General features: G+C 46.5%; 1 protein-coding gene and 1 long non-coding RNA gene across 2 annotated transcripts in view; one reads left to right on the top strand and one right to left on the bottom strand.

Moving 5' to 3' along the window:
• The window catches only part of LOC135820750 (uncharacterized), a 34,355-nt gene extending 26,115 nt beyond the window's left edge, over positions 1-8,240 (bottom strand). The window contains exons 1-2 of the mRNA XM_065333771.1: positions 7,879-8,240; positions 66-163 (exon numbers count right to left, since the gene is read on the bottom strand). Of these exons, the coding sequence (XP_065189843.1) occupies positions 66-163; positions 7,879-7,957 (177 nt within the window). The 5' untranslated portion in view covers positions 7,958-8,240. The remainder of the gene's footprint in view (positions 1-65; positions 164-7,878) is intronic.
• A 554-nt stretch (positions 8,241-8,794) lies between these two features.
• LOC135820555 (uncharacterized) lies at positions 8,795-21,158 on the top strand. The gene is made up of 3 exons (XR_010554106.1): positions 8,795-9,141; positions 19,668-19,768; positions 20,832-21,158. It is a non-coding gene; the product is annotated as an uncharacterized LOC135820555 (long non-coding RNA).
• The last annotated feature ends 4,378 nt before the right edge of the window (positions 21,159-25,536 follow it).

Genomic DNA, 25,536 nt, shown 5'->3' with positions numbered 1-25,536 from the left:
TCCGAAACAAGACTAGTGGTGTGGAAACATTTCACCTACAAGAATGCCACCCCAATTTCACCTACCTTATCGCCATCCCAATACTGGACTTGAACTTCTAATGTGCGTCCTCTCTCCAGCGGAAACGCGCTCACTGCCCAGCCAGTTTCTTTCCTCTTGAGCGCTGCAGGGAACAAGGCAGAATGCAGGTTTGGAAAACCTCTACAGTGAGCTTACCAGTACTCGACATCCATTGGGCATGTACATTTGCACTCCGTGAAGTCCGACCCAGAGTGAAAAACTGGTGCCCTGGATCAGTTCTGATTACATTATTGTATTGTGCTTTGAAGTACAATGTGTTCATGTACGTCCAGCCGCAGTTGTGCCACTTCTAGTGTGTCAAGGGCCGTGCTAGTTGAGGGCACCAAAAAGGCACTCTGGGTCGGATTTCACAGAGCGCAACTGTACAAAGCCTCATCAGCCGAAGTGCGTGTACAGTGCGCTTACGATAATTATTGTATATACATGACTGTACTTTGGTGTGCTGGCGCAAAACAATTTGCTAATAGAGGAAGACGAAATTGAAAGCATCTCACCGCCTTGAAATTTCACATGGCCAGTATTTTTTGGAGCTGCGACCTGACCAGAACAAGCCGAGATTTACTCGCTGAAAAAGCGCTGAGTGCAGACCACCTACCGGTAACATACGTCATTTGGAAACGTGACTTTCGGTCCCAAGGGCAAAAACATCTCCTCGATGTTATATTATAGAATTTGACCTAGTCTCGCTGAAAAATAATGCGATATTGATTCTCCCATCGGAAGTATTCAAACTTGTTCCACAGAATCAGGGTCTGGGTTCGAGGGAGTGAAGTCACTCCTTTAGGTTAAAATCTGCACTTGCACCTAGGTATGAGTGTTCACGGTTCTAGCGAGGAAAAAACTGTGAGGGCGGGGGGGGGGGGGGGGGGCGCAAAGGAAACAAACAGTTTACCCATTTTTCCATGTTCCACTATTACCTTGTCACACAAAATGCAACGTATGGGTGCTGCGAGCACCCGAAATGATCGATTTGAGGCCCCATTTTTCGTTGTGTGAACTGAAAATACACAGAATCTAAAAATGAGTAGGGCAGTGTGCTATCAGAGTAGGGGGCGGGGGCAATGCCCCCTCCCCAAACTCCTTTGGCTAGAACCCTGGTGTTTGAATTCTTCATTCTCACGATGGCACCATCGCCAATAAGAGATAAATTTATGAGAAGGTGAGATTGTGGGTTAAACAGTTGGAAAGTGATTTACATCACTTTGAACTTTACAAGTATGGTAGAGGGTGCGCGCTGCAGGAGCAGATTGAGTTAATCAGCAGTGAGCAGATTTCTTGTTTGAAAGCAGGTCGGGAGGAGATGTCACGAATGCTAGCAGGGAGGGCATTGTAGTATTCTAGGGACTTGTACAGTGGGGAGTCTTTACAGCGATCGGTTCTGGAGGGTGGGAGGTGCCAAGTGCGTGCGTGTCGAAGGCTGTACTGGGCCGTAACTTGAGCGGGGGTGTTGAGGAAGCGTATGTGTTGTGGGGCATATTGGTATTTTATGGAAGAAGGGTGAGCTTCACTTTGCGGCGTTGATATGGATGTTGACGCGAGTGTTGATAAGAGTGCAAAAATCCATTACAGTATGGCGGACCCTCATGTACATCAAGAATTTACTCCAAATTATCATTGGCCGAGTCACTATCCAGTGCAGTGCATGTGCCACGAGAGAGGGAGTTCAATCACTACATTCATTATTCATTGCTTTGAGGGACAGTTGCAAATGGGAAAAGTGTGAAGAAAAAATTGACTGTCATCACTAGGACTCAAACCAGGGACCCTCGCTCATGGCCAGCAATGCTCTACCACTAAGGCTGCTGTCACTCTGCACACTTTTCAGCCATTCCGCCGAAGTGCGAAGAACATTCCACTCTTTTCCCTGACTTCAGCTGAATTCTGCAGCTTTTCCGCTGAACGTCTTTTAGCCAAGAAAGTCTGGCTGAATTCCGCCATACACATTCAGCCGCAGCGTCTTGATCATGCTTTTCATTGAGTGTCAATGGATCGTCCACTTTCCAGTTGGACTGTCTTTCTCCCATGTTTTTTTTCATGTCTTTTTCAATGTGAGTGACCTGTCCACCTGTACGCCCGCCGGAACCGGTCCGGTTGGACAGGTTAACACCGGACCAACTTGGTAGCTACTGGCAATGCTGAGGAGGTCTTACACCCCTGCTATATTATGCACAAAGTATGAAAGACTAGGCACAACCGGACCAATTGAAAACTGCTTCCAGCAGTCCTCCGATGCATGCACTCTGCAGCCAGAGGCGAGACATGTTGTGAAGCTGACACTTGTCCTTTCAAGACGCGAAACATCAAAATATAGAAGTTTGATGATCGTCGTCAGCTCAGGGAAGCATAGAAATTCGTTGCAGGCTGCCTTGCGAGACCAGCGACCGACTTTAAGTGTACCAAGTGCCATATTCTGCACACAGCGACCAAAACTAACCAAATGTGCCATCTTGGCTGGCAGAGCTCACTGCAACAGGATTGAAGTGCGCTCTGAAGCAAGTGGATGCAGTCAACTGAAGTGACAAGTGACAGTGCAGAATGCGCTGCATGCACTCCAGTGAGGTGTGCTTTGCCTGCACGAGTATTCTATGCTCCACACCCGTCAATATGAGTACATTGAAGTACAATCATGCACATGTATGCATAATCCGATATACCACGAGTGTATGGGACCTGCTTCTACAGACCACCTGGCTTTAACGACCACTTTTGCTTGCACCGTGGGGTGGTCACTTAAACCAGGTTTACTCTATATTATTTACCCAGTAGGTAGTACATGACCAGTGGCGCATCCAAGGGCGGGGGGGGGGGGGGGAGGGGGGTCCCGGGGGTTCCGTGGAACCCCCTAAATTTTGCAAAGTGCACTGGTGAGATAAATCGAAAATTTCATACGTGCACAAAAGGTCGCGAGTCCGATCACTGTGCAGTGGAGGAGTGCAGTATTACCCGCAGTACATCGATACTGTACTGGCGTTCATATCCATGATTTACACAGACTGTAGAGCAGTGCAGTGTAGATCTATATACGATCACGTGTGACCATGTAGATATGCCAGCTACCAGTGCTTCGAGGCGGCCGCGCACCACGAGCAGTTGCTTTGTATGCTCTACCACCATGCCACAGGACAAGGCAACCGACTGTGGGTGGTTGCTCCCTTTTCCAACTTTCGAAACGATCCAAACTAACCTTCATTGGCGCTCTCATTCGCCGCTGCTCTTTAGTTGGATGGGTGTAGTCAGTATCCCTTGGACTAATTTTGAGGATGAGAAAGGATATTCCCAATGATGACACTCTTCAAGCCAGAAAAGGTTACTTTGAATCATCTAGCTCGAGCTCCTCAGAAGATGAGGGCACCGACATCCAAGTGAAGTCGATAATCTCTACCTGCTGCGACATGCAGTAGTCGTTACTGGTAGTTGGTCCTCCGCGGGAACAGAGTGCTGCACCAGCGATGTGTGTCTTCTAGATGACACTGGATGGATTATCGACACCATTTTTTTTGGTTCTGTCAAGTGAAGAAATGCTCGTGTCATTAACGAGACTTTCTCATCGCAAAATGTTATAAATTTTCGACAGTAGAAACGAATGAGGAAATTGATCATTTCGGTATTCCTGGCTCTCAACATACCAATGCCAATGGGTTGCATATTCTTCACAAGAACTTGAAAAGTTGTTCAGGCGCTCACTGAAGCTGTGTGCCAGTAGATTGCAATTGATGTATTTTTGTGTCCGTAGTGCGGTAAATGGCGTTCCCTGCTGAAAACTTTCAGTGTGTCATAGCATGAAATTCCAACTAAAACAATTGGATTGTCGTAATTACAACGGCACAACTTCAATACAATCTGATTCCATAATGCTTATACAGCTAAACCTGTGACTACCGACCACCCCTTGGTGCCAGCAAAAGCGGTCTTTAGTAGCAGGTGGTCTTTAGTTAGAGGTTTGCACTGCGTGACCATAATATGGATCCATTATGATATTTATGTCAAAATGCAGCTAATACAATTCCCCAGGACTTGCACAATGCCATTCTTATTTTAGGTCAAACAACACTTCGAGAGAAAGACAGAGAGATGGAGAGAGAGAGAGAGAGAGATTATTTTTTTGCACACATCAAATTCAGTAGCTACTTCTTAAGCCAGGAGTCAAACGTTCTCTGTGGAAGTTTCGTTTTGCGCTGGGCTTCGAATTTGTTCATACAATCAATCGTACCGACTGTCCTTGTTCTGACTTCTCGATTGCATGAACGCGATCCTTCAGCATCAGGACCTTGCGGTGATGCTTTGTTTCTGGATTCCTTGATGCCATCGTCGATTCGTCTGTAGCTGTATGACTGGGGTGAAAGAGCCGCTCAGTATTCGTTTCTCCTCCAGGTACTCGAGTAGTAACATCGATCAGAGAGCGCTTCCGATGCGCTCTCCAAGACGTTTCCTATCATGTATATTCTTGATAGCGCTTGAAATTCTGACAGGTGTAGTGCAGTCCACACCGACTCCAAAGTCAAAATGACCTGCGTTCATTTGTTCAGCTGTAGTATCGAAAGATTCCTTTCAGGACAATGGAAAATCAGCAACATTTCAAGAAGGAGCTTCGAGCAACATTTTTGATTTCCTACATCGCGGTCGCTAGTTACGGGTCAAAAATCGTCTTTGGGACAAGAAAAGGCGGTCGCTGGTCGCATTCAGCAGGTAGTCGCTAGTCACAGTGGATTTTGAATGTGAGACCGTCCGTGCCTGGCCAAGTAGTCGGTGGTACCAGGCTGGTCGCTAGTCACGGTGGTCTTTAGTTACAGGTTTTACTGTAGTTCGAAGTATTGGCTATTGAATTTTGGTTTAACCGGACCCCCCCCCCCCCATGTCTGCAATATTATTCCCGTAGCTATGCAGAAGACGTTACTTCAGTAACGTCTGGCGCTAGCCAGGGTCCACACAGCTTTAATTTGGTATTTGTGTGTTTGTTTGTTTGTGTGTTTGTCTCACGCCTGGCGCTATCCCGTATCTGTCCCGTACCGTACCGTCAAACACAGCTGGCCACATACAGCTGGCCGCAATATTCAAATAGGGCTTTCAGAACCAAGATCATAACGTGAAGCAACTTGGAAGAATGAGTATGAATGCGAAGTGTATGGGGGAATGCATGTAGGGCGATAGTGCGGGTTCGAATCCCAGGTTATGCCTTAAAAAAATAGGAGAATTGAAAAATTTATAACATCCTTATGCTTTTTTTGCCTAGGTCATCAAGGCGGTAGACGGTGTCGTATTATCCTCGACCGTACCTGTCCCGTACCCTACCATCAAAGACGGCTGGCCACAATGCATATTCAAATAGGGCTTTCAAATGCAAGATCATAACGTGAAGCAACTTGGAAGAATTAGTATGTATGCGAAGTGTATCGGGGATGCATGCAGGGCGATAGTGCGGGTTCGAATCCCAGGTTATGTCTTAAAAAAAAGGAGAAATTTATAAGAATTTATAACATCTCTATGCTTTTTTTGTCTAGGTCATCAAGGCAAAATAGGTTAGCGTAGGGCCCTGAGCTTCTAAGCTCTCTCGTTCATTTTTTATAGGACCTTAGGAGCCGTACCTAAATACTAATTCTTGTACTTACTTAGAGACGTCTAACAGACGTTTCTTTCTTGACCCACCCACTCACCCCCAGAAACGCCCCCCCCCCCCCCCCAAATGCAGATAATACCACTCATAATATACACCATACTATGCACATATATACAATACAGTCGACTCAAATTATAACGAACTTGCATATAGCAAATTTCGTGACATAGCGAACCCTTGTCCATGTCCCTATTTGAACCCATACAAAATTGACCCTTTATCGAACAGTTACATCGTATTATGTGCATGTATGTGTCCCTGTCTCCCTGTCTACTCTGCCGTGATGCGTGCAGTGCAGTGTAGTGCGTCTCAACTCCTACTGTGTACTAGCAAGAGTACATAACTCCAAGAGTGCGCAACTGCCTGCACAACCTCTATGCTGTGCTGCGACGGCAGAACTTCACATCACGTGACATGGTTCAAAAGGTTATGCTGGCAAACAGTGCAAAGTGACCACAAGAGAGTTGTACCCAAAGCTGGGCTGCGTACAACCCAGTATCTATCATGCACTAGAGTGCACGGGTTCATCACGTGATGTGAAGTTCTGCCGTCGCAGACCCCATAGCTGGAGTTGCACACTCTTGGGTTATGTACTCTTGGTACTAGCAAGAGTACATAACCCCAAGAGTGCGCAACTGCCTGCACAACCTCTATAGGCTCTATGCTGTGCTGCGACGGCAGAACTTCACATCACGTGACATGGTTCAAAAGGTTATGCTGGCAAACAGTGCAAAATGACCACAAGAGAGTTGTTCCCAAAGCTGGGCTGCGTACAACCCAGTATCTATCATGCACAGAGTGCAAATAATGTGTACGGGTTCATCTCGTGATGTGAAGTTCTGCCGTCGCAGACCCCATAGCTGGAGTTGCACACTCTTGGGGCTATGTACTCTTGGGGTTATGTACTCTTGGGGTTATGTACTCTTGCTACTAGCTGTAGCAGTGCTACATCATATACATGACAATATTATTATTGTGTGATTGTGTGCTTGTACACGTGCGGTATGGTATCAACACTATGCATGCACTCCGAAATGTATTTTTTAGAAACGCCTTGCAGGGGAACCCACCCACCAGAAACGCCTCTTAGGCAGCGGTCACACATGAAAAGCTTGCACCGCTTTTGCGGAGGTGAAAAGCGTAACTTCCGCAGCCGCTTTCGCGGAACACACGATGCAGCGGCCCCACATCCATGTAGACTACTGTGCTCCTCAACGCTCCGCTTTGGCGGAGAGAATGCAAATGCAGCACGTCCTATGAAATTTTAGAAATTAGTGTTCTTGTCCGAGTTGAAGCGACCTTCGCTTGTACAAGACTTGAAGTAGAGCTATCGTGGATCGCTGACAGGCTGCTGAATGTGTACAAGACTTGAAGTAGAGCTATCGTGGATCGCTGACAGGCTGCTGAATGTCTCCTGTCAAGTACACGAGTGGATTTGAGGCACATTCACTGCGGGCCCAGTACGGTTGTATTTGAATATTAGTTTAGTTTACATCAATATCAAATTCAAAATTAGTTGTATAGCAGGGTGTCGTTGCCTCCTCCATGATCCATCATCGACCCCAGCGACTGCGTGGATGCCTGCAGTTGCAGTGAGGGTGTGGCAGAGTACTCTACTACTCCCTGGTTGCAGTCCTAGTGCTGCATACTCTGGTGGACGCATTGTTGGAGAGAGTTAGAGATAGCCCGCGATCGGGGCCAAGGAGTTGGGAGAGGGATTCCCTCACCAACTATCCACTCATAACGATGCAGTATCGTTTGCGAGATCTCCAGAACGTACAGTTCATTGGCAAAGAAGAACAATATGAAAACTGAATACCAAACGCCGGTTACGGCAACCAAACAGCACCAGAACTCAGTGCAGAAGTACATGTGCATGTGTAGCACACCAAACTCCAAAGCCATCACCATGCAGGTTCCGCCAAGGCGGATCCGCAAAAGGGGAGGTTCCGCTCGCATTTTTTTGGCGTAGCGAAATCCAAACTTTCCGCCAAAGCGTAACTAACGCCTCCGCCGTTGCCTCGGGAAGCGTAAGTAATTAGTTTACGCTTTGGCGGAACCGGCCAAAAAAGTGCATGACTGTGTGACCGCGGCCTTACTGGCCCTTAGACGTCTCCAATGTATTTACGGACGGCCCCTTACACATATCTGCCACGGTATGCACACGTTTGACTGAATCTTACCAAAATACGTAGCCGCTTGTCCGCAAGGAGAGATACGCACGCTTGGACTACGCCAGTCCCGGTGGAAGCCCTGCTTCATCTCTAACTGGGAGTCCTACAATGCCATCGTCAAGCACTGAAATTGGGCTGCGCGGGCAGACCCAGAACTCTGGTAGGGAAACATGTCTACGTAGCGGAGGTTTCTGCGCACGAAGAAACACACAGTTCGCTAAACGGCTGGAGATAAGTGGCACTTCTTCGCCGGCCCAGTTCCGAGGTCAGAACCGTTGATTACTCCTTGAAGAACATTCATGAAGTGGGGCAGTTCGCCGCTGCTCGACACGCTGAGTGGATCTACTATGGGCCATGGGAGTAAGCAACACAATATTCAATAATTAATTTGTATACTGTCAAAATGATGAAAGACTGGCGAAACAACGATGCTTTTCTTCCTACTACTACTACTACTAGTACTGTACTACAGTAAAACCTGTAGTGGCGACCACTTGGATATGGCGACCACTCGACCATGGCGACCACTTTTCCTTGTCACGATCACGGACGCACTCAAAACAACTCGGATATGGCGACCACTCGCTCAACGCGACCGACGACCACGCACCCGCGACCGCGTACAATCATGTATGTAGTAGACCTACTCGTGGTACCATGGATACCGGTAACCGATAGTAGATCTGCTACAACTACTTACAGTCAGTACAAGTCATGCATGTAGTAGTCCGCCTTCTAACTAAACTGCTAGCTCTAGAGCCTATGGCTAGCCTTATACTTAGCTAAACTGACTCGATCACCATGATCACCAGATCACTGCCCTAATCTATTTCATGTGACAATAATACAATCATTACGTCATGTACAAATAGTAAATGACAAAATTATTGTGTTTTTGATGGTAGGTGTGCGCTAGCGTGAAATACTGAAGAAGCACCGGCGAACTGCTACACTTTCATGAATGTTCTTCAAGGAGTAATCGCCGGATCTGACCGCGGAGCTGGGCCGGCGAAGAAATGCCACGTACTAGTACAATCAGTCAGGTTTCTCCAGCCGTTTAGCGAACTGTGTGTTCCTTCGTGTGCAGCAACTCCCCCGCTAGGTCTGGATCTGCCCACGCGGCTCCGTTCTAAGACTAGTGAGTACTACTAGTGTGCTTGGAGACGGCACTGCAGGACTCGCAGTGAGAGATGGAGCAGGGCTTCCACCCGGACTGGCATAGTCCAAACGTGGAGATCACTGAGTCCTGCAAAGAAGTGGCTACAATCGTGGGTAAGATTGAACATCATTATGACTAAAATTTCATACATATCACGTGCCTGTTGTCAGGTCGTTGCTAGCATTTGGCCAATCAGAGCAGCACCGTACCCATGCCCATTAGGAATGACCCCAGGCGTACTACGTACGCTGGTGCACTGCCAAATATGCAACAAGCCATGCCTTTTACGGCAATGACCTGGTACATAATTGGCAGTACTCCAGCGCACGTAGAACACATGGGACCATCCCTAAGGACACCACATGCACTCGCACACACCACACAAAACGCAACTACTTACGTGCACCGTCCAAAACAATTATATATTTACTAGTAATGTCGACATAGGAGAACTAATTTATAACGTGACAATAGGACACAGCATGTCATTACCATGCATTACTAAATTCAAGTCAATTGAGGCGAACAAGTCGACAGGTGAACATACATCACAAAGTTACCTACTAGTATCTGGAATAGATCAGATTGTATCTCGAACTCCTACAAAATATACAGTTACATCTACATGTACATGTACTTCAAATGTGCCTAGCTACATGTCCAGTGTACATGGACGTCAAGTAAACTGAAGGCAATGCGAACAAAATCAGATGTATGTGAAAAAGTATCATTGTTCCGAATAAGAACACTTACAATGTACTCTCAAAACTACTAGTAGTCTAATTACTAGTGCCACTTGGTCAAGGATGTTTGCGTCCAACGTCAACTCCAAAGCAGCAGCGAATCAGCTAACTTCCATACCGCCCAATAGGCAACACTAACACCAAAATGCAAAGGCATATTCCTGGAACTGCAAGTAAATCTGACACAAAACGTTCTATCATTCCACGGAGAAAGCTCCTTCTGATCTTGTTCGACCCTTCATTCATATGACAGCTGATTGGAACCTTCCTCCTCCCTTGACCATGTTTACGTTATTTGTCTACAACTAGGCACGTGGCATGTATGAACTATAATAAACACATGGTGCGTCCTGCATTATGGCTGATTGTATGCCCTAGTGCGTAGCCCTCGGTGCACGACCTCGGGCTACGCACCAGGGCATAAATCAGCCATAATGCCCTCCGTACTATGTGTTATTATTAGTGCTGAAACGATTATATCGATTACTCGTTACTTACTCGATAAGAAATAGATCGAACGGTTATTTCGATTTTATCGGCTAAACGAGTAGAATGGTACTTACGCTCGGTATGGGATTTCCTCCCTTTTGCCGAGTTTGGGGGTTGCACAAAGCGTGCATGCACCGAAAGTGTTGTGAGTACGACACGATGGTACATGACTGTACACTTGCAACGTCGACGTACGTGTAAGTACAAGCGCGATCTGAGAAACATCGACGCGATCACTGTTGCCATATTTTTAGCTAACTACTTTTCTTACATACAGCATGCAGGACTGGCCGGCTCAGTAGGTGTCTACACTAGCTGCAGGTGCTGGAGTTCTCTCCGCGTGCGAGTTGTCTTGAGCCAATTGGCTGGCCAAAGACAGTAAAGTGGTTTTCAGTTTCATGTTTTCCGTTCTATCGACGGTTCCCGAACCAGTTTGGTCGACGACGAGCTAGGCCTGGCGTCTGGTCCAATTTAGAGCATAGACATGAAAAGCAACTAGTTACTTGTTGGCGCGCCTCTAGTCAGCTCATCCGTCGAAATCCGCCGATCTGCACCCCTGGCCGGCTTCTCTGACTTCATCGTCGGACTCAGCGAAGTCACAGGCGAAGGGCACCATCAGCTCTTGGGTTGCCACCAGTGCGTCGCCTCTGTCTTGTCCGTAATCGTCTGGTCAGTCCGAACAGCTGACGGGCTTGTTGCGGGATCATCGGATCTATGCGGCCGCTTTCCGTCGTTGGCGATGTTGGACTCGTAAATTTTTTGAAAGTCACAGAATGCACATGACTGTACTGATGTAGTTACAATAATAATCGTTTAGCCGATCGTTATGGTATCAGCTAAGCCACTAAGGAAAAAACGTAATCGTTTCAGCACTAGTTATTATATACATAATTATTCCCGTAGCTATGAAGAAGACGTTACTTCAGTAAAGCGGGATTCACAGAAGCTTTTTTGCGATGTGACACGCGATGCGACGTGATCTGCGACGGATGCGTGCGATGCGAACTCGCGAAATACCATTCACAGAAGAAGTCAGCGATGCGACAAATGTCTTGCTGATTTGGGTACGTCACCATGATATTCGTTCGGTTTGGTAAAACTTGTACAAATTTATAGGCAACTCTTGAACCTTTGTACAACTTTGCTGTAGAAAAGGTCAAAATCGTACGCCAAATCGCTTGTCGCATCGCAAAAGTTGAGCCAAGCTCAACTTCTGCGATGGCTCAGTTGCGGCAGTTGCGTGGGGTGCGAGATGGCTGCGATTTGGGGATTTCCCGGTTTCGCGGCAGTCGCATCGCAAAATAAGCTTCTGTGAATATCGAATCCCGCTTTTAGCAGGATTCACCGAAGCTTTTTTGCGATGCGACACGCGATGCGACGGGATCTGCGATGGACGCTACGATGTGAACTCGCGAAATACCATTCACAGAAGAAGTCAGCGATGCGACAAAGTCTTGCTGATTTGGGTACGTCACCATGATATTCGCCCGGTATGGTACAACTTGTACAAATTTATAGGCAACTCTTGAACCTTTGTACAACTTTGCTGTAGAAAAGGTCAAAATCGTACGCCAAATCGTTTGTCGCATCGCAAAAGTTGAGCCAAGCTCAACTTCTGCGATGGCCCAGTTGCGGCCGTTGCGTGGGGTGCGAGATGGCTGCGATTTGGGGATTTCCCGGTTTCGCCGCAGTCGCATCGTGTGTCGCATCACAAAAAAGTAGGGGTGAACGAGTGCCAAAATTGGGGACTCGAGTACTCTTTGAAAAAAATGAGCGAGTATCCGAGCGAGTACGAGTATTTTACTGACAACATAAAACAAAGCACTGCACACACTCTCGCACCACCCAACGTAGTACACCCGCTGCACATGTAGTCTTGCATGCAGCATGGTGCAGGAAATAGTCTGAACTACCGTCTTTTGCTGGTAAGTAGGGACAAGCAATAATTTCGCGCTTGTATGGGCCATCAGTACCAGTCAGAGTAACAGACATGCTTGATGTACATGCATACAATACACTGTACATAGGATACTTCGAGTATTTTGAGAAACGAGTACTCGCTCGTTTCAAATTTTCGAGCGCTCGAGTATTCAATATATATTATACTCGTTTCACCCCTACAAAAAAGCTTCTGTGAATCCCGCTTAAAGGGAAGTATACCCTAAAATCAAATTTTCCCAGTTGTAGTCTTCGGGGTGCTGAGTCGAATGGTCTTGGTCACAGGAAGCTAAGACGCTCCCTTCCTCTTTTATTCCCAATCAAACTCGCGCACTTCCACCGAAATTGGGTGACTGCGCCCTACTAGATAGGGATTTGCATGGAAAAAGTCACTAAAAACGCCGTTTCGTTCTTATAAAAGCGCAGATGACCGCGATTGGTCAATATGTTGTAGTCTTTTGGCCGCTGAGTCGACTGGTTTTGGTCCGAAAAGGCTGCGATGCAGCATTTGGCCCTTATTCCCAATCGAACACGGTTGAGTAAACGGTCACGTGCTCATTTACAGCCTGTTTGGGCCCGTTTATGTCACTCGAGTTGAACCTTTGAACCAGGGAGTCGTAAAAGCCTCTTACGAATCCCTGCTTTGAACCTTTGAGTTGAATATTGATGTGAAAATTGTACTCTGCAGGCACGGTGACCAGGCGACTGGTGTACGCATGACCACGTGACCGCTCACTCAACCGTGTTCGATTGGGAATAAGGGCCGAACGCTGCATCGCAGCCTTTTCGGACCAAAAACAGTCGACTCAGCGGCCACAACATATGGACCAATCGTGGTCATCCGTGCGTTTTTTGTTAGAACGAAACGGCGTTTTTAGTGACTTTTCCATACAAATCCTTATCTAGTAGGGCGCAGTCACCCAGTTTCGGTGGAAGTGCGCGAGTTCGATTGGGAATAAAAGAGGAAGGGAGCGACTCAGCGTCCTCGGACCAAGACCATTCGACTCAGCACCCCGAAGACTACAACTGGTGAAAATTTGATGTTAGGGTATACTTCCCCTTTAACGTCTGGCGCTAGCCAGGGTCCACACAGCTATAATTTGGTGTTTATTCCCGTAGCTATGCAGAAGACGTTACTTCAGTAGCGTCTAACGCTAGCCGGGGTCCACACAGCTTTAAGTTGGTGTTTGTTAGTGGCGGACAGACTGACGGACCTCCGTCTGGCGCTATCCCGTATCTGTCCCGTACCGTACCGTGCCATCAAAGACAGCTGGCCACAATATTCAAATAGGGCTTTAAAATGCAAGATCATAACGTGAAGCAACTTGGAAGAATGTGTATGAATGCGACGTGTATCGGGTAATGCATATAGGGCGATTGTGCGGGTTCGAATCCTACATTATGATTAAAAAAAAAGGAAAATTGAAAAATTTATAACATCCCTATGCTTTTTTGCCTAGGTCATCAAGGTGGTAGACGGTGTCGTATTACTCTCAGCCGTACCTGTCCTGTACCGTACCGTACAATCAAAGATGGCTGGCCACAAACAGCTGGCCACAATATTCAAACAGGGCTTTCAAATGCATCACAAAATCATAACGTGAAGCAACTTGGAAGAATTAGTATGTATTCGAAGTGTATCGGGGATTCATGCAGGGCGATAGTGCGGGTTCGAATGCCAGGTTATGTCTTGGAAAAAATAGGAGAAATGAAAAATTTACTATGCTTTTTTTATTATTATTTTAAACTCAATCTCGTAGCATGTGCACGCATTGCTAATGTGGGGAGCAACCCCAGAGATGAGGGCGATAACCAGCCATGGTAAAAGTACAAAAGAAAACAATTTTTTTTTGCTTAGGTCATCAAGGCAAAAAAAGCATAGCGTAGGGCCCCGAGCTTCCAAGCTCTCTCGTTTTTTTTTTTTTTTGTGGCGTGCAGACCTCCGTCTGGCTATCCCGTATCTGTCCCGTACCATACCATACTATCAAAGACAGCTGGCCACAAACAGCTGGCCACAATATTCAAATAGGGCTTTCATATGCAAGATCATAACGTAAAGCAACTTGGAAGAATGAGTATGAATGCGAAGTGTATCGGGTAATGCATGTAGGGCGATTGTGCGGGATCGAATCCCACGTTATGCCTTGAAAAAATAGGAGAATTGAAAAATTTATAACATCCCTAAGCTTTTTTGCCCAGGTCATCAAGGTGGTAGATGGTGTCGTATTACCCTCGACCATACCTGTCCCGTACCGTACCGTACCATCAAAGACGGCTGGCCACAAACAGCTGGCCACAATATTCAAAAAGGGCTTTCAAATGCAAGATCATAGCGTGAAGCAACTTGGAAGAATTAGTATGTATTCGAAGTGTATCGGGGATGCATGCAGGGCGATAGTACGGGTTCGAATCCCAGGTTATGTCTAAAAAAAAATAGGAGAAATGAAAAATTTATAACATCCCTATGCATTTTTTGCCTAGGTAATCAAGTCAAAAAAGCATAGCGTAGGGCCCTGAGCTTCCAAGCTCTCTCGTTTCAAGCTCATATGTCGAACCAATATTAACTGTTTTATGCAAAAAGTAAAAGGACAAGTGGAGACATGGTACGAGTTTTGAGTACCTGTCCACCTGTGCAGCAGGATATAGCCGAACTGCACAAACAAACAAATCTTTGAATGAATCTTCTAGCTGGAACTTTGATCACACGTCATCATGCTGACAATCAAGCTTTTGCTGAACTACATTACACACTCATACCTCGTTTATCCGGGCGGTCCGGGACCGGGCATTTCCCAAATCGGCCGGCCGAAAAATTCGCCGAAAACGAGGGTTTTGAAGAAATCGCCGATCATTTCGCCAAATATGCAATCTTTGCACTGAATTCGCCGAAAATTGATGTTTTGGTGCCTCTACAGCATGCAACTATACTCTCTGTCACCATTATACTGTTAGAGGTGACTGCGACTTTAGGCAATTCCGAAATCGGCCAGCAGGACAAGACGCCGAAATCAATGGCTGTGAAGAAATTGCCGATAGTTGCGCCAAATTTACAAATTTCGCACTGAATTCGCAGAAAATCTATGTTTTAGTGTCTCTACAGCGTGCAGATACATGTACATTATATATTGCGAGTCGTGACTTTAAGTACTGCTGTGAGCCGAATTCTGACTTTGGGGCTCATAATATGGCCGAATTTGGACATTTTCTTAGCCGATTGAAAAGCCGATTAGGCAAAAAAATAGGGCCGATTTGGGAAATGCCTAGGGACCGGGCACTGCCCGTATCTGTGGAAAGTCCACGGCTCCGAATCACATACATTTTCATGGGGAGAGGCCATGTATAAGGCATGTGACGGAACTATTTCCACAAAATGTCCAAAATACACGAAAATGTGGTAGTAACATCCCCCCTCCTCCCCCCCCCCTGTCCCCTCTGCATATAATGTTTCCTGCAACAGTCGTACAAGATCGCACAGAAACCTAGTGCTCGTGTACTGGGCGGCTAGTGCATGGCCGTTGGAGAGTTTAAAATTTTGATTATTTTCCGCAAACGATCGTTAGCGTATAATTTCATTCAAGACCACTTAGGCCACACTTTGTTTTTTCAATATTTCTCGTCACTGCGCACGTAGGTTTTCAGAAATCTCGGAAGAAGAAAAAAGTTCATACATGTACATGTAGTTGTACATGATTGTACATGTATGCGCGCTGGACACAATGCAGCAGCTAGATGTGCCAATCAAAAATCATAAGCTTTTGCACCACAGCAGCAAAGGAGTGCTCTCCGTGCGTTCTCTGCGATGAAGGCTGCCGCAACGAAGCTTTCAGTCTTTCACTGCCTGAGCATTGTGGGTCCCAGGAATACCGCTAGTCCGGCGGACAAGTTTCGTGGCAACTGGCATCGCGGAACGACGTCGTGGAGATCTTACGCGAGCAGAAAGTCTAAACAATGGACACATGGCGAGGAAATGATGACAGGCGTGGAGACAAGAGTTTGACTAGTGCCATCAAAAGTATTAATAACGAAGTGGGCATAAGAACGTTGAAGTAACGAAATAGAAAAGACGAGTGGGAAAGTGTTTGTTGATGCAACAGCAGATTATGTATGATCTCTTCGTCATTTCGACATCAAATTAATTTTTATACACACATTATTGTTGCACTTTGCCTACTAGCACTACGTGTACTTGGAAGTATTCGTGGGCTGGTGTGATAATACAGTACAATCATATGCTGTGAGACTACAATTGTACAAGTAGTACTAGTACTACTGTATACCCAGTGTCTTGTATGAATCACACAGAATACAAAATGTATACAGTTTTCAGAAGAGACTGTTCTTGTTTTTTCTTGGCTTTTGTCTTTTACGCCCGCCCGCATACCTTTTGTTATAATTTGCCGACGAGAAACAAAGAAAAAACTAAGTGTGGCCGTGCTGGCGCCTGGGCACATGCTGTACCAGACTATGGTGGTGATCTACCCCAAAATTCAGGACGTAAAATCGCTGCTACTGCTAGTACTGGCGCATGAAGATGGCCTACTTAATGGCCACCATTGAACATGTCTATTTGATCGATTCGTTCGAGGTACTCCGCAAGTCTCCAGTCAAAAGATGGATGGCTTATTAATATCACGGAGCATCAGCAAGTCGAATTTTCAATTTGATTTAATACGCGCGTGTCAAAACGAAAAAAAAGTCGAAATTCGAATGAAAAAGAGGTTCAGCATGCAGCAGCATTTTCGACTCCGCCACTCGAGTTCCTTTCGAGCCTGAGAAGTAAACATTTTGAGATGCGCAATGGCCGTGGTTGTTGCAAGAGTACAGAACTCTTGATTATGGTAGCATAGAAAGTCGATTTGTTGGACTCGCTTCTCCTCTTTGCTGAAGGTCACCTGGACCGAACGGAGACTCCGGGAGTTGCTGCTGTTTCTCGCGGCTGTTGCGGATGACACGAAGCGACGGATGCTTGACCCGGTTCAGGCCGTTGGCGATCAGATCTCTTTGGCTGATCTCGATGAAGAGACTGTCATCAGCTGATTTCGCTCTAGCAAGGCTCTGCATTTGTTTGTGGCTACCTCGGCTGGGTCACGACTGCGCCGTGAACAACCGCTCCGTGTCTTGGAGCGCTGTGCAGGAGATTACCCCTCCATCAGATACTACAGTAAGATCGGGCGCCGAAGAACACCTCGCCGAAGAACACCCAGGCTGGAAAACCGGCAAAATTTAAGAACAGTCCAGGCTAGAATTATCAGATTTAAGAACACTTTTAAAATTTTCATACATGTACTTACACGAAGTTGCGAATTTACACGTAGATCTACATTGTACATGTATGGGAGGTGAGTACATGTCATGTACACGTGTAAACAGTAACTGCTACATGTACAGTCATTCCCATTTACGACACCCACTAGTTTAGAAGTACTACATTGCACTACATGTACATGTACATGACAAACGTCATGACGTCACTCGTCTCGCCGCGCGCGTGTGAATAAGAACGGTCTGGCTAGAATCAAAATTTTAAGAACTTTCCTAGGCTGCGCTCGAGCCCCTGCGTTCTTCGGCGCCCGATCTTACTGTAGTACTGCAGCTCTGTGCAAGATCCTCATGTACAAGGAGAGCGCAAGCTGGACTCGAAACTAATTTTCTGTTTGAGGGCCTTTTACAGTCGAGCAAAGCCCTAGATTCGACTTGTTGAGTGCCGTTCGTGACAATTCTAGAATTTGACTCGAAAATTCGACTTGCTGATGCTCTGTAATATTACTAGGTAACTTGGGTTTTCTTCGCGCGAACACAGTTGGTCTGCCTGCGCTGTGTTGGTACGGTGTGAGCAGCAGGGACCCCTTGTTCTTGTGCATTGTTTCAGTGAGTATTTTTAGTCGATATTTTTTATTTTGCACAATGTCCGAGAAATCTCTGGACTAAACTGTCATAGCGAGTGAATGAGGCCCGTCCAGGGATAACAGGAGCCAACTTTGAGCGATATCGGACATTTGTCAAAGTCCGGTGATAGTGTGGTCGTTACAGCCATCGACTCTTAACCCTTTGACTGCTGCGGAGTTCTGCCGCCAGGGTACTAATGACCAGCAAAACGGGGAATTTTTTACTGAAAACACACCGCACGTATATGTAAAAGCCCGTACCTCGGGCATCCATTCTACAAATGTCTTGATCTCTGGTAATGTTGAAACGAGCGAACAGTTGCACTAACGAGCGAGTTAACGAGTTTCACTGATGTGGCAAAGATGCTTATAATTTTGTTTTACTTTTTTTCAAATTGACTTAATGCCTCGAACATTCACCGCTCACGGTGGAGTTGCTGCTGCTTTCGACCGGGTTCACTTCAGAATGGTATTTGTTGTCGAGATGTCTTTGCAGCACCTTCGTTGAGCAGCCATTGTAAGAAGAGACAGTTTTTGCAAAGATTGCAAGTAGCTATATTCTTTGCTATAATTATGTGAAAAACTTCCAAACGACTAAAAGCGTGACTTTCGCACGAATGGAGAGTCATGTATACGTTGTACCGTATATGGTGCTCGTTTGTGTAAACGAGCTCGCCGCGCAAACGAGTCGAGTTTCTGGCGAGCGAGTACCCGGTAAGGTCCTTTCAGCACTAACATTTGACTTCCTGGAAAGCTTCTGCACCAAGGCAAACGATCAGTGGAAGCGTGAGTCCTCACAAGGTTGGAGACCCGTTTAGAGCCATGCGACTTTGTCCCCAAATTTAAGCACAGTTGTGCAAGTCAAAGAAAGCTTGCTTTCAGCCGCCATTCGACTCTCCTTCCTTGTGTCGAGCTCAGTTCTAATCTACTACGATTATATTCTCATGAGCATATGCTCTTGAGTTCAGTAGAGCTCTTGTTCACTCTGTTTCTTCAAGCATCCTCCCATCGATGCTCAGCGCTTTGTTCTCTTTGGAGTGCGAAAGGAGAGAAACCAGCAGCAAGGGATACAGTGTGGATGGTGGAACCCAGCTGAACCGCTTCGTGTAGAGCGAGGAGCTGCTTGAACAAGATGGTAGATTGGGCAAGATGATGCCACGGGGAGTGGAAAATAACAGTCAGTGAAACGTATTACTCACCTCACCGAACATTTGGGATTGTCTGGTTTTACACGTTTGACCAATCATTCACTACTCACCACTGAAATCTGGGGGACTCAACATCAATGTAATGCAATCTTGCAAGCATGATCTTAGGCGGCCTGAAATGCCATAATAATATCAATCAAACTTACGAGAGTACAAGCAAAATGTCAGTGCGAGTGTTGTACGGACCGGGGCGTTTGACTGGATTCCGCTTGTTGCGATGAATTTTTAATGGCTGCACGCCAGTGCTTGAAGAAAATTTTGCCTGTCAATATAAGATTTCACTTGACACAGGGTCCGGTAAACACAGGTTTTACTGTACTGGCATCCCCAGTGCTGAAGTTGTGCAATCATCCTGCATTCCGCTTGTTCCCTGCAGGTGAAGATAGGAATCCAGAAACTGGCTGGGCAGTGAGTGCTTTTCCGCTGAAGAGAGGACGTACGATGATGGTGCAAGCCTGCTGCATCCATGATAGTGAGGTAGGCAGAATTTTTCCTAACACCACTGGGTTTTTTTGGGAATTGAATCCTGGGCACAGGTTTTGACGTCAGTAAGTTGAGGATGAAAGCCTCGCAGGAGCAGTATTCCTGACACTCTCACGGGATTAGCGGCAAACAACTCAGGAGACAAAGGGTTTTCCTCCTGAACACATAGCTCCTCATTGATGTTTTCATTATGTTTTAGTCATCGCTTCATATTCACTCTGTTTTTGACCTGTTCTACTAAACATATTTCACACGTATAGTGTGAGGTTTAGATCTATGCTTTAAAGGTTGCTGTATTTGACATTTTCCCATTATTCTCTGTACTTACCCACGATGAGAGGGGAAGGAAAACGTTCAGTTACAACATTGGCTTTACGGTCAGACCTCACGTATCCTGTCCTCTTTTATCCACATCCCACGCCGTCCGGACGAAAATTGTAATGCCGATTTACCGCATGTGTCATGCATACATACAGTATGTGTGTTTGATTACCTGGTTCCCTCGCCTATCCGGATATTTTTTGGCGAAAACGGATGTGTGCAGTTAACTTAAGCGAGGTCTGAGTGTACTATGAAATTATAATAATTTTCACATGGAATAACTCGTTTCCATGTGATTTCTTCTATTTTTATTTAGCATGTATGTAATCAAGTAGCTGCTCCACTGTCCGAAGAGTGCTCAATACCAATAGGGCAGAGCCTTGTACACAAGAGAGAGATTGGAAGCTGTCGTAACTCTGAGTTTCACCTATTACTACGATCATCAGGCAACATCATGTTTGTTTAAGTCTGTATGCATGTATGTGCACGCATGTGTGTACGTATATTAATGAGCAAGTGTGTGCATATGTGCATGCGTGTGTGCGTGTGTGCGTGTATGTGCTTGCGTGCGTGTGTGTGTGTGTGTGTGTGTGTGTGTGTGTGTGTGTGTGTGTGTGTGTGTGTGTGTGAGTGTGTGAGTGTATGTGTGTGCGTGTGTGTATCTGCGAGCATGATCTTGCACGCATGTGTGTACATGCATATCCATGTGTATCTAAAAATGTGTATGTACTTTAAGAGAGATACTGAGGTGGATGCTACCGTCTCAATAGGGATCGGCCGCTTCAAACCAGATTTGTCCCCGCATACATGTGTTGTCAACTCCGAAACAGGCATGGTTGGCAAAGTTGTGTTCAGCGTGACTGACTCCATCGTAAAGGTGAGCCTCTTGCGTCTTATCCGTCCTTAGCAATTCCTTATCTTAGAGTCCAGAGGTTTCTGTAGCAACCGGTTTTGATAATCTCTGCCCGTCTCTCTCTCTCTCTCTCTCTCTCTCTCTCTCTCTCTCTCTCTCTCTCTCTCTCTCTCTCTCTCTCTCGCGCGCGCGCGCGCGCGCACACACACACACACACACACACACACACACACACACTCTCTCTCTCTCTCTCTCTGTCTGTCTCTGTCCTTCTTTCTCCCTCTCTCCTGTTTCTTTCTCTCTCTCTTTCACACACGCACATTCACACTTTCATGCCAGAATCTTCGCAACCAAAGAAAGCAACACTCCCTGCTCAATACACAGTATTTTGGGGAATTCACCCCTCATCAGTTGAGCATGAGTAGGCTGAGGAAGATTGTGCCTGAAGAGCACCACTTATATAGTGCTCTCCAGGCACAAACATCGCCAGGGATACAAACTTACAAGGCCGCTCTGTTCCCAGGGCGACGAACACCTCGTGAACACCTGTTGTGCCCAGCGCAGGCTTGCGACTAGCTGGTTTGGAGGTGACAGCGTTGAGAATGACGGAGGGTCCTCTACGTCTGTTCTCACCGTTCAGGAGCGACACTGACTCACGCTACTATCTGGTGTTCACGGGGTGTTTGTCGCGCTGGAAACGGAGCGTCTCTGCAAGTTTGTATCCCTGGCGATGTTTGTGCCTGGAGAGCACTATATAAGTGGTGCTCTTCAGGCACAATCTTCCTCAGCCTACTCAAGCTCAACTGGTGAGGGGTGAATTCCCCGAAATACTGTGTTATCCGCGACTGCGCGGACTGCGCAGGTTGCGCGTGCGTGCATTGTACACATTCTTGTTGTTTTGTTCCTTGCCTTTCCCGAGACTCTCCTTGGAGTAAGACTAGAATAATCAGTCCTCTGTTTGTAGTGGACGCAAGATTATGTGAGAGTAATCGGAAGAGCCTATTGTCTGGGAATAAACCTCCCCGACGACAATTGGCGCCCAGCTAGTGGCATCGTTCCCCACGACCCTGAGATCGTTTTCGTTTTCGCCGTGGCTTCAAATATTGTCTCCTCGACGAGTCCTCGCCATGGCTCCGCTTTGCTCCGTCTGCTCAACCCTGTCCTCGGAGCTCCTACTCAGGTGAGCATGCTTTGTCTGCCCTGTGTGCTGTTTTGTACCTTGTATGTAGTTCTACTAGTATTCGATTTGGGATTTTCAAATTCTTTCGTGATTGGGCGCTTTCAATTACACGCATTTCGGTCAATTCTAGAATTAGTTATTGTTGACGCACAGTTCGAATACACAAAAAGTGACAAATTCCGTCGTTAGAATTGATTTTATCCAATTCCGTCGAATCCGTCAATTCTGAAGAGAGGGCAGAATTTCTCTAATTCTGGCGCCAGAATTGCACAGTCGGCGTGACACCGGTCTGGTCATGACTCAATCGCGCGAAGAGCCTCCCTGGTCGGAGTGTGCGCGATGCTGGGTCCACGTGTGCACGAGGGTGTACGTGATCTCTTTTTACGATTCATCAATTTTGTTTGTGACATGACATGAATAAAATGCGTTGTGAATTCCAGTTGTTCGTTTACAAGGCCGGAATACGCTCATTCTGGTCATTCCAGAATTAAAAAAAAAAACAGTTCCAGAATTGTGTAAACGTGCAATCGAAAGCGCCCATTGTTTCAAATTGTTTCGTAAGCCGTGGCACCAAAGTCCCGTGTTGTTCTCTTGTGTACAAGTACAAGTACTCTCGCTCGCACCTAGCCTTGCTCCTGTTTGTACATGACTGTGGCCCACGTTGTGCGTGTCACTGTTCGAGTGCTTGTGTGTGCGGTGTTTTGAACCAGTGTACATTGTCGCCCTCCAGCCTCTCGCTGTTCGAGTGGTCGTGTGCACTATGTTTTCACACCTTCTATTGTCCGTTCTGTCGTGCATGCTTGTCGTGTTGCTTGGTCGCCAGCATGGCTCTTGTTTTCTCATTGTTACTCGCCCTGTGTTGGGCACCGGTGCACGTTGTTTCGTTGGCCTGCTCCGATCCTGTGTCGATCGATTTGTTTGGTAGTGGTCCCCATCGATTTCCTCGATGCAGTGACACTCGTCGTTTCCTGCTTCAAACACTTTCTTTTTCATTTTACTGGTATTCATGTTTTGTATCGAGCATTGTAGTGGTCTGCCGGGCTGCCCCAACGATCATGTGGAATGGCTGTCGCCCAGTAGTGTGACATGCTTCTTAGAGTCTCGTTGACGGTCCGGGTGGCAATCTTTCTGTGAGCGTGTTGTTTTGTCTTTGTGTTTCGGCACGTGGGTCCCTGCATTTGACCTAGGGGGCGTCCGATCATGGTGAGCCACAGTCTGCCTGGTGGGCTGGAGGGGTCCAGCGCTTATTTGTATCGGTTCGCCTTGCGGGTGTTCGGTTTCCGTGTTTTGCTGGCTGGCCTTTGTGCGTCCCAGTAGGGACCAGGACGTTGTTTTTGTTTTTTTTGTTTGTTTTGTGAGCGGATGTGTTTCCCGCGTGATATTCAGGTTCAATCCCTGTGGGCTTTCAGGTTCAATCCCTGTGGGTTTTTTTCCGGTTAGAGCCCTGTGGTTATTCAGGGTAGCGCCCTGTGGTTATTCAGGGTAGCGCCCTGTGGTTATTCAGGGTAGCGCCCTGTGGTTATTCAGGGTAGCGCCCTGTGGTTATTCAGGGTAGCGCCCTGTGGTTATTCAGGGTAGCGCCCTGTGGTTATTCAGGGTAGCGCCCTGTGTTTTTTTGTTTGTTTTTTACGAGAAACCACGAACCTCGAGAACAGAATACTGCATGGTAGAGGTGGTTGCAGACGCAACTGTGGTGGTGAAACTGGAGCATCTCCGCCGACCTGAGGTCTCGGCTTCAGCAACACTTCAGAGCACCAAAAACTGGGGAAGAGTAGGCACAGGGGGAGGGGAGGGAGGGGGTACATTTATATAGAGGAAGGAAAAACGGAAAGATGATACATGTGAAAGAGGAAGAAAAAATATATAAAAAAAAAAATCACGGTTCGCGTGAGACTCGGCCAAAGGCCCAGTTTTCTGCATCCGCAGGAACGCCACCACCCTCTTGGATCAAGGCGCAGATATATATATAAAAAAATAATAATAATAATAATTTGAAACTCGGGTATTGAGCCAATAATAAAAGTAGAAAGGAAAATGACATATGGAAACGAGTTAAGAGTAACTCTCCACCACTGTAACTAGATACTACATACAGTCAGAAAGTGCAACAACTAGGCACAAAACTGACAGAGTACTTCCCCCTTCTTAACTTATCTTTGATATTTTTGACCCACCCAAGTTGGGTGGTGTGCTGCTTTGCTGCTTCGAATTGTAGTTAGACCGCTTTGTCAAATCGCCTACTGGTCTCGTCATCGTCCAGTGACAATCGACATTCTTTGTTCCGTTGGGACTGTAGCTTGTGCTCGTTTTTGTTGCGCTTGCCTTCCCCTCTTTGGTCTTTCCATGACCTTGAACCTTCCAAGTTGGAAGGCTGTCGGTTAGCGCTACGGAGATGTGTTGAAGCTAGGTGTCAGGACGTCGAATGTCTCAGTACTCTGTCAGTTTTGTGCCTAGTTGTTGCACTTTCTGACTGTATATAGTATCTAGTTACAGTGGTGGAGAGTTACTCTTAAGTCGTTTCCATATTATGTCCTTTTCCTTTCTAATAATAATAATAAAAAAATTAAAATTAAATTAGAACGGAAAAGGACATATGGAAACGAGTTAAGAGTAACTCTCCACCACTGTAACTAGATACTATATACAGTCAGAAAGTGCAACAACTAGGCACAAAACTGACAGAGTACTGAGACATTCGACGTCTTGACACCTAGCTTCAACACATCTCCATAGCGCTAACCGACAGCCTTCCAACTTGGAAGGTTCAAGGTTATGGAACGACCAAAGAGGGGAAGGCAAGCGCAATGAAAACGAGCACAAGCTACAGTCCCTACGGAACAAAGAATGTCGATTGTCACTGGACGATGACGAGACCAGTAGGCGATTTGACAAAGCGGTCTAACTACAATTCGAAGCAGCAAAGCAGCACACCACCCAACTTGGGTGGGTCAAAAATATCAAAGATAAGTTAAGAAGGGGGAAGCTTTGCGAGAACGAATTGTACAAGCCGAAATCTAAACTCCTACAGTACTCCTGTATATAGTATCTAGTTACAGTGGTGGAGAGTTACTCTTAACTCGTTTCCATATGTCCTTTTCCTTTCTACTTTTATTATTGGCTCAATACCCGAGTTTCAAAAAAAATAAAAAAATAAAAAGGGGGGAGCCATGGTGCAAGCAGAGAGGGTGTTCAGGGAGTGTTCAGAGGGCATCTGTGGCTGAACGCCAGTCTCGGCTGCGGAGCGACTTGTAGGCGCCTTCCTTGAATGCCTGCATTCCCTTCTGCGTGGGAAGGTTGCGTAGCAGGGCAGATGGGAGACGATTCCAGTCTTGGATCGTGGCATGGGGGAATGATCGGAGAGCACTATTACGAGCTCCGGCGGGCAGTGTCGGTGCTAGTTGGTGCTGG

This window comes from Sycon ciliatum, chromosome 7, assembly GCF_964019385.1.
Source record: "Sycon ciliatum chromosome 7, ocSycCili1.1, whole genome shotgun sequence".
Lineage (NCBI taxonomy): Eukaryota > Metazoa > Porifera > Calcarea > Leucosolenida > Sycettidae > Sycon > Sycon ciliatum.
This window is presented reverse-complemented; position numbering and strand designations above follow the sequence as displayed.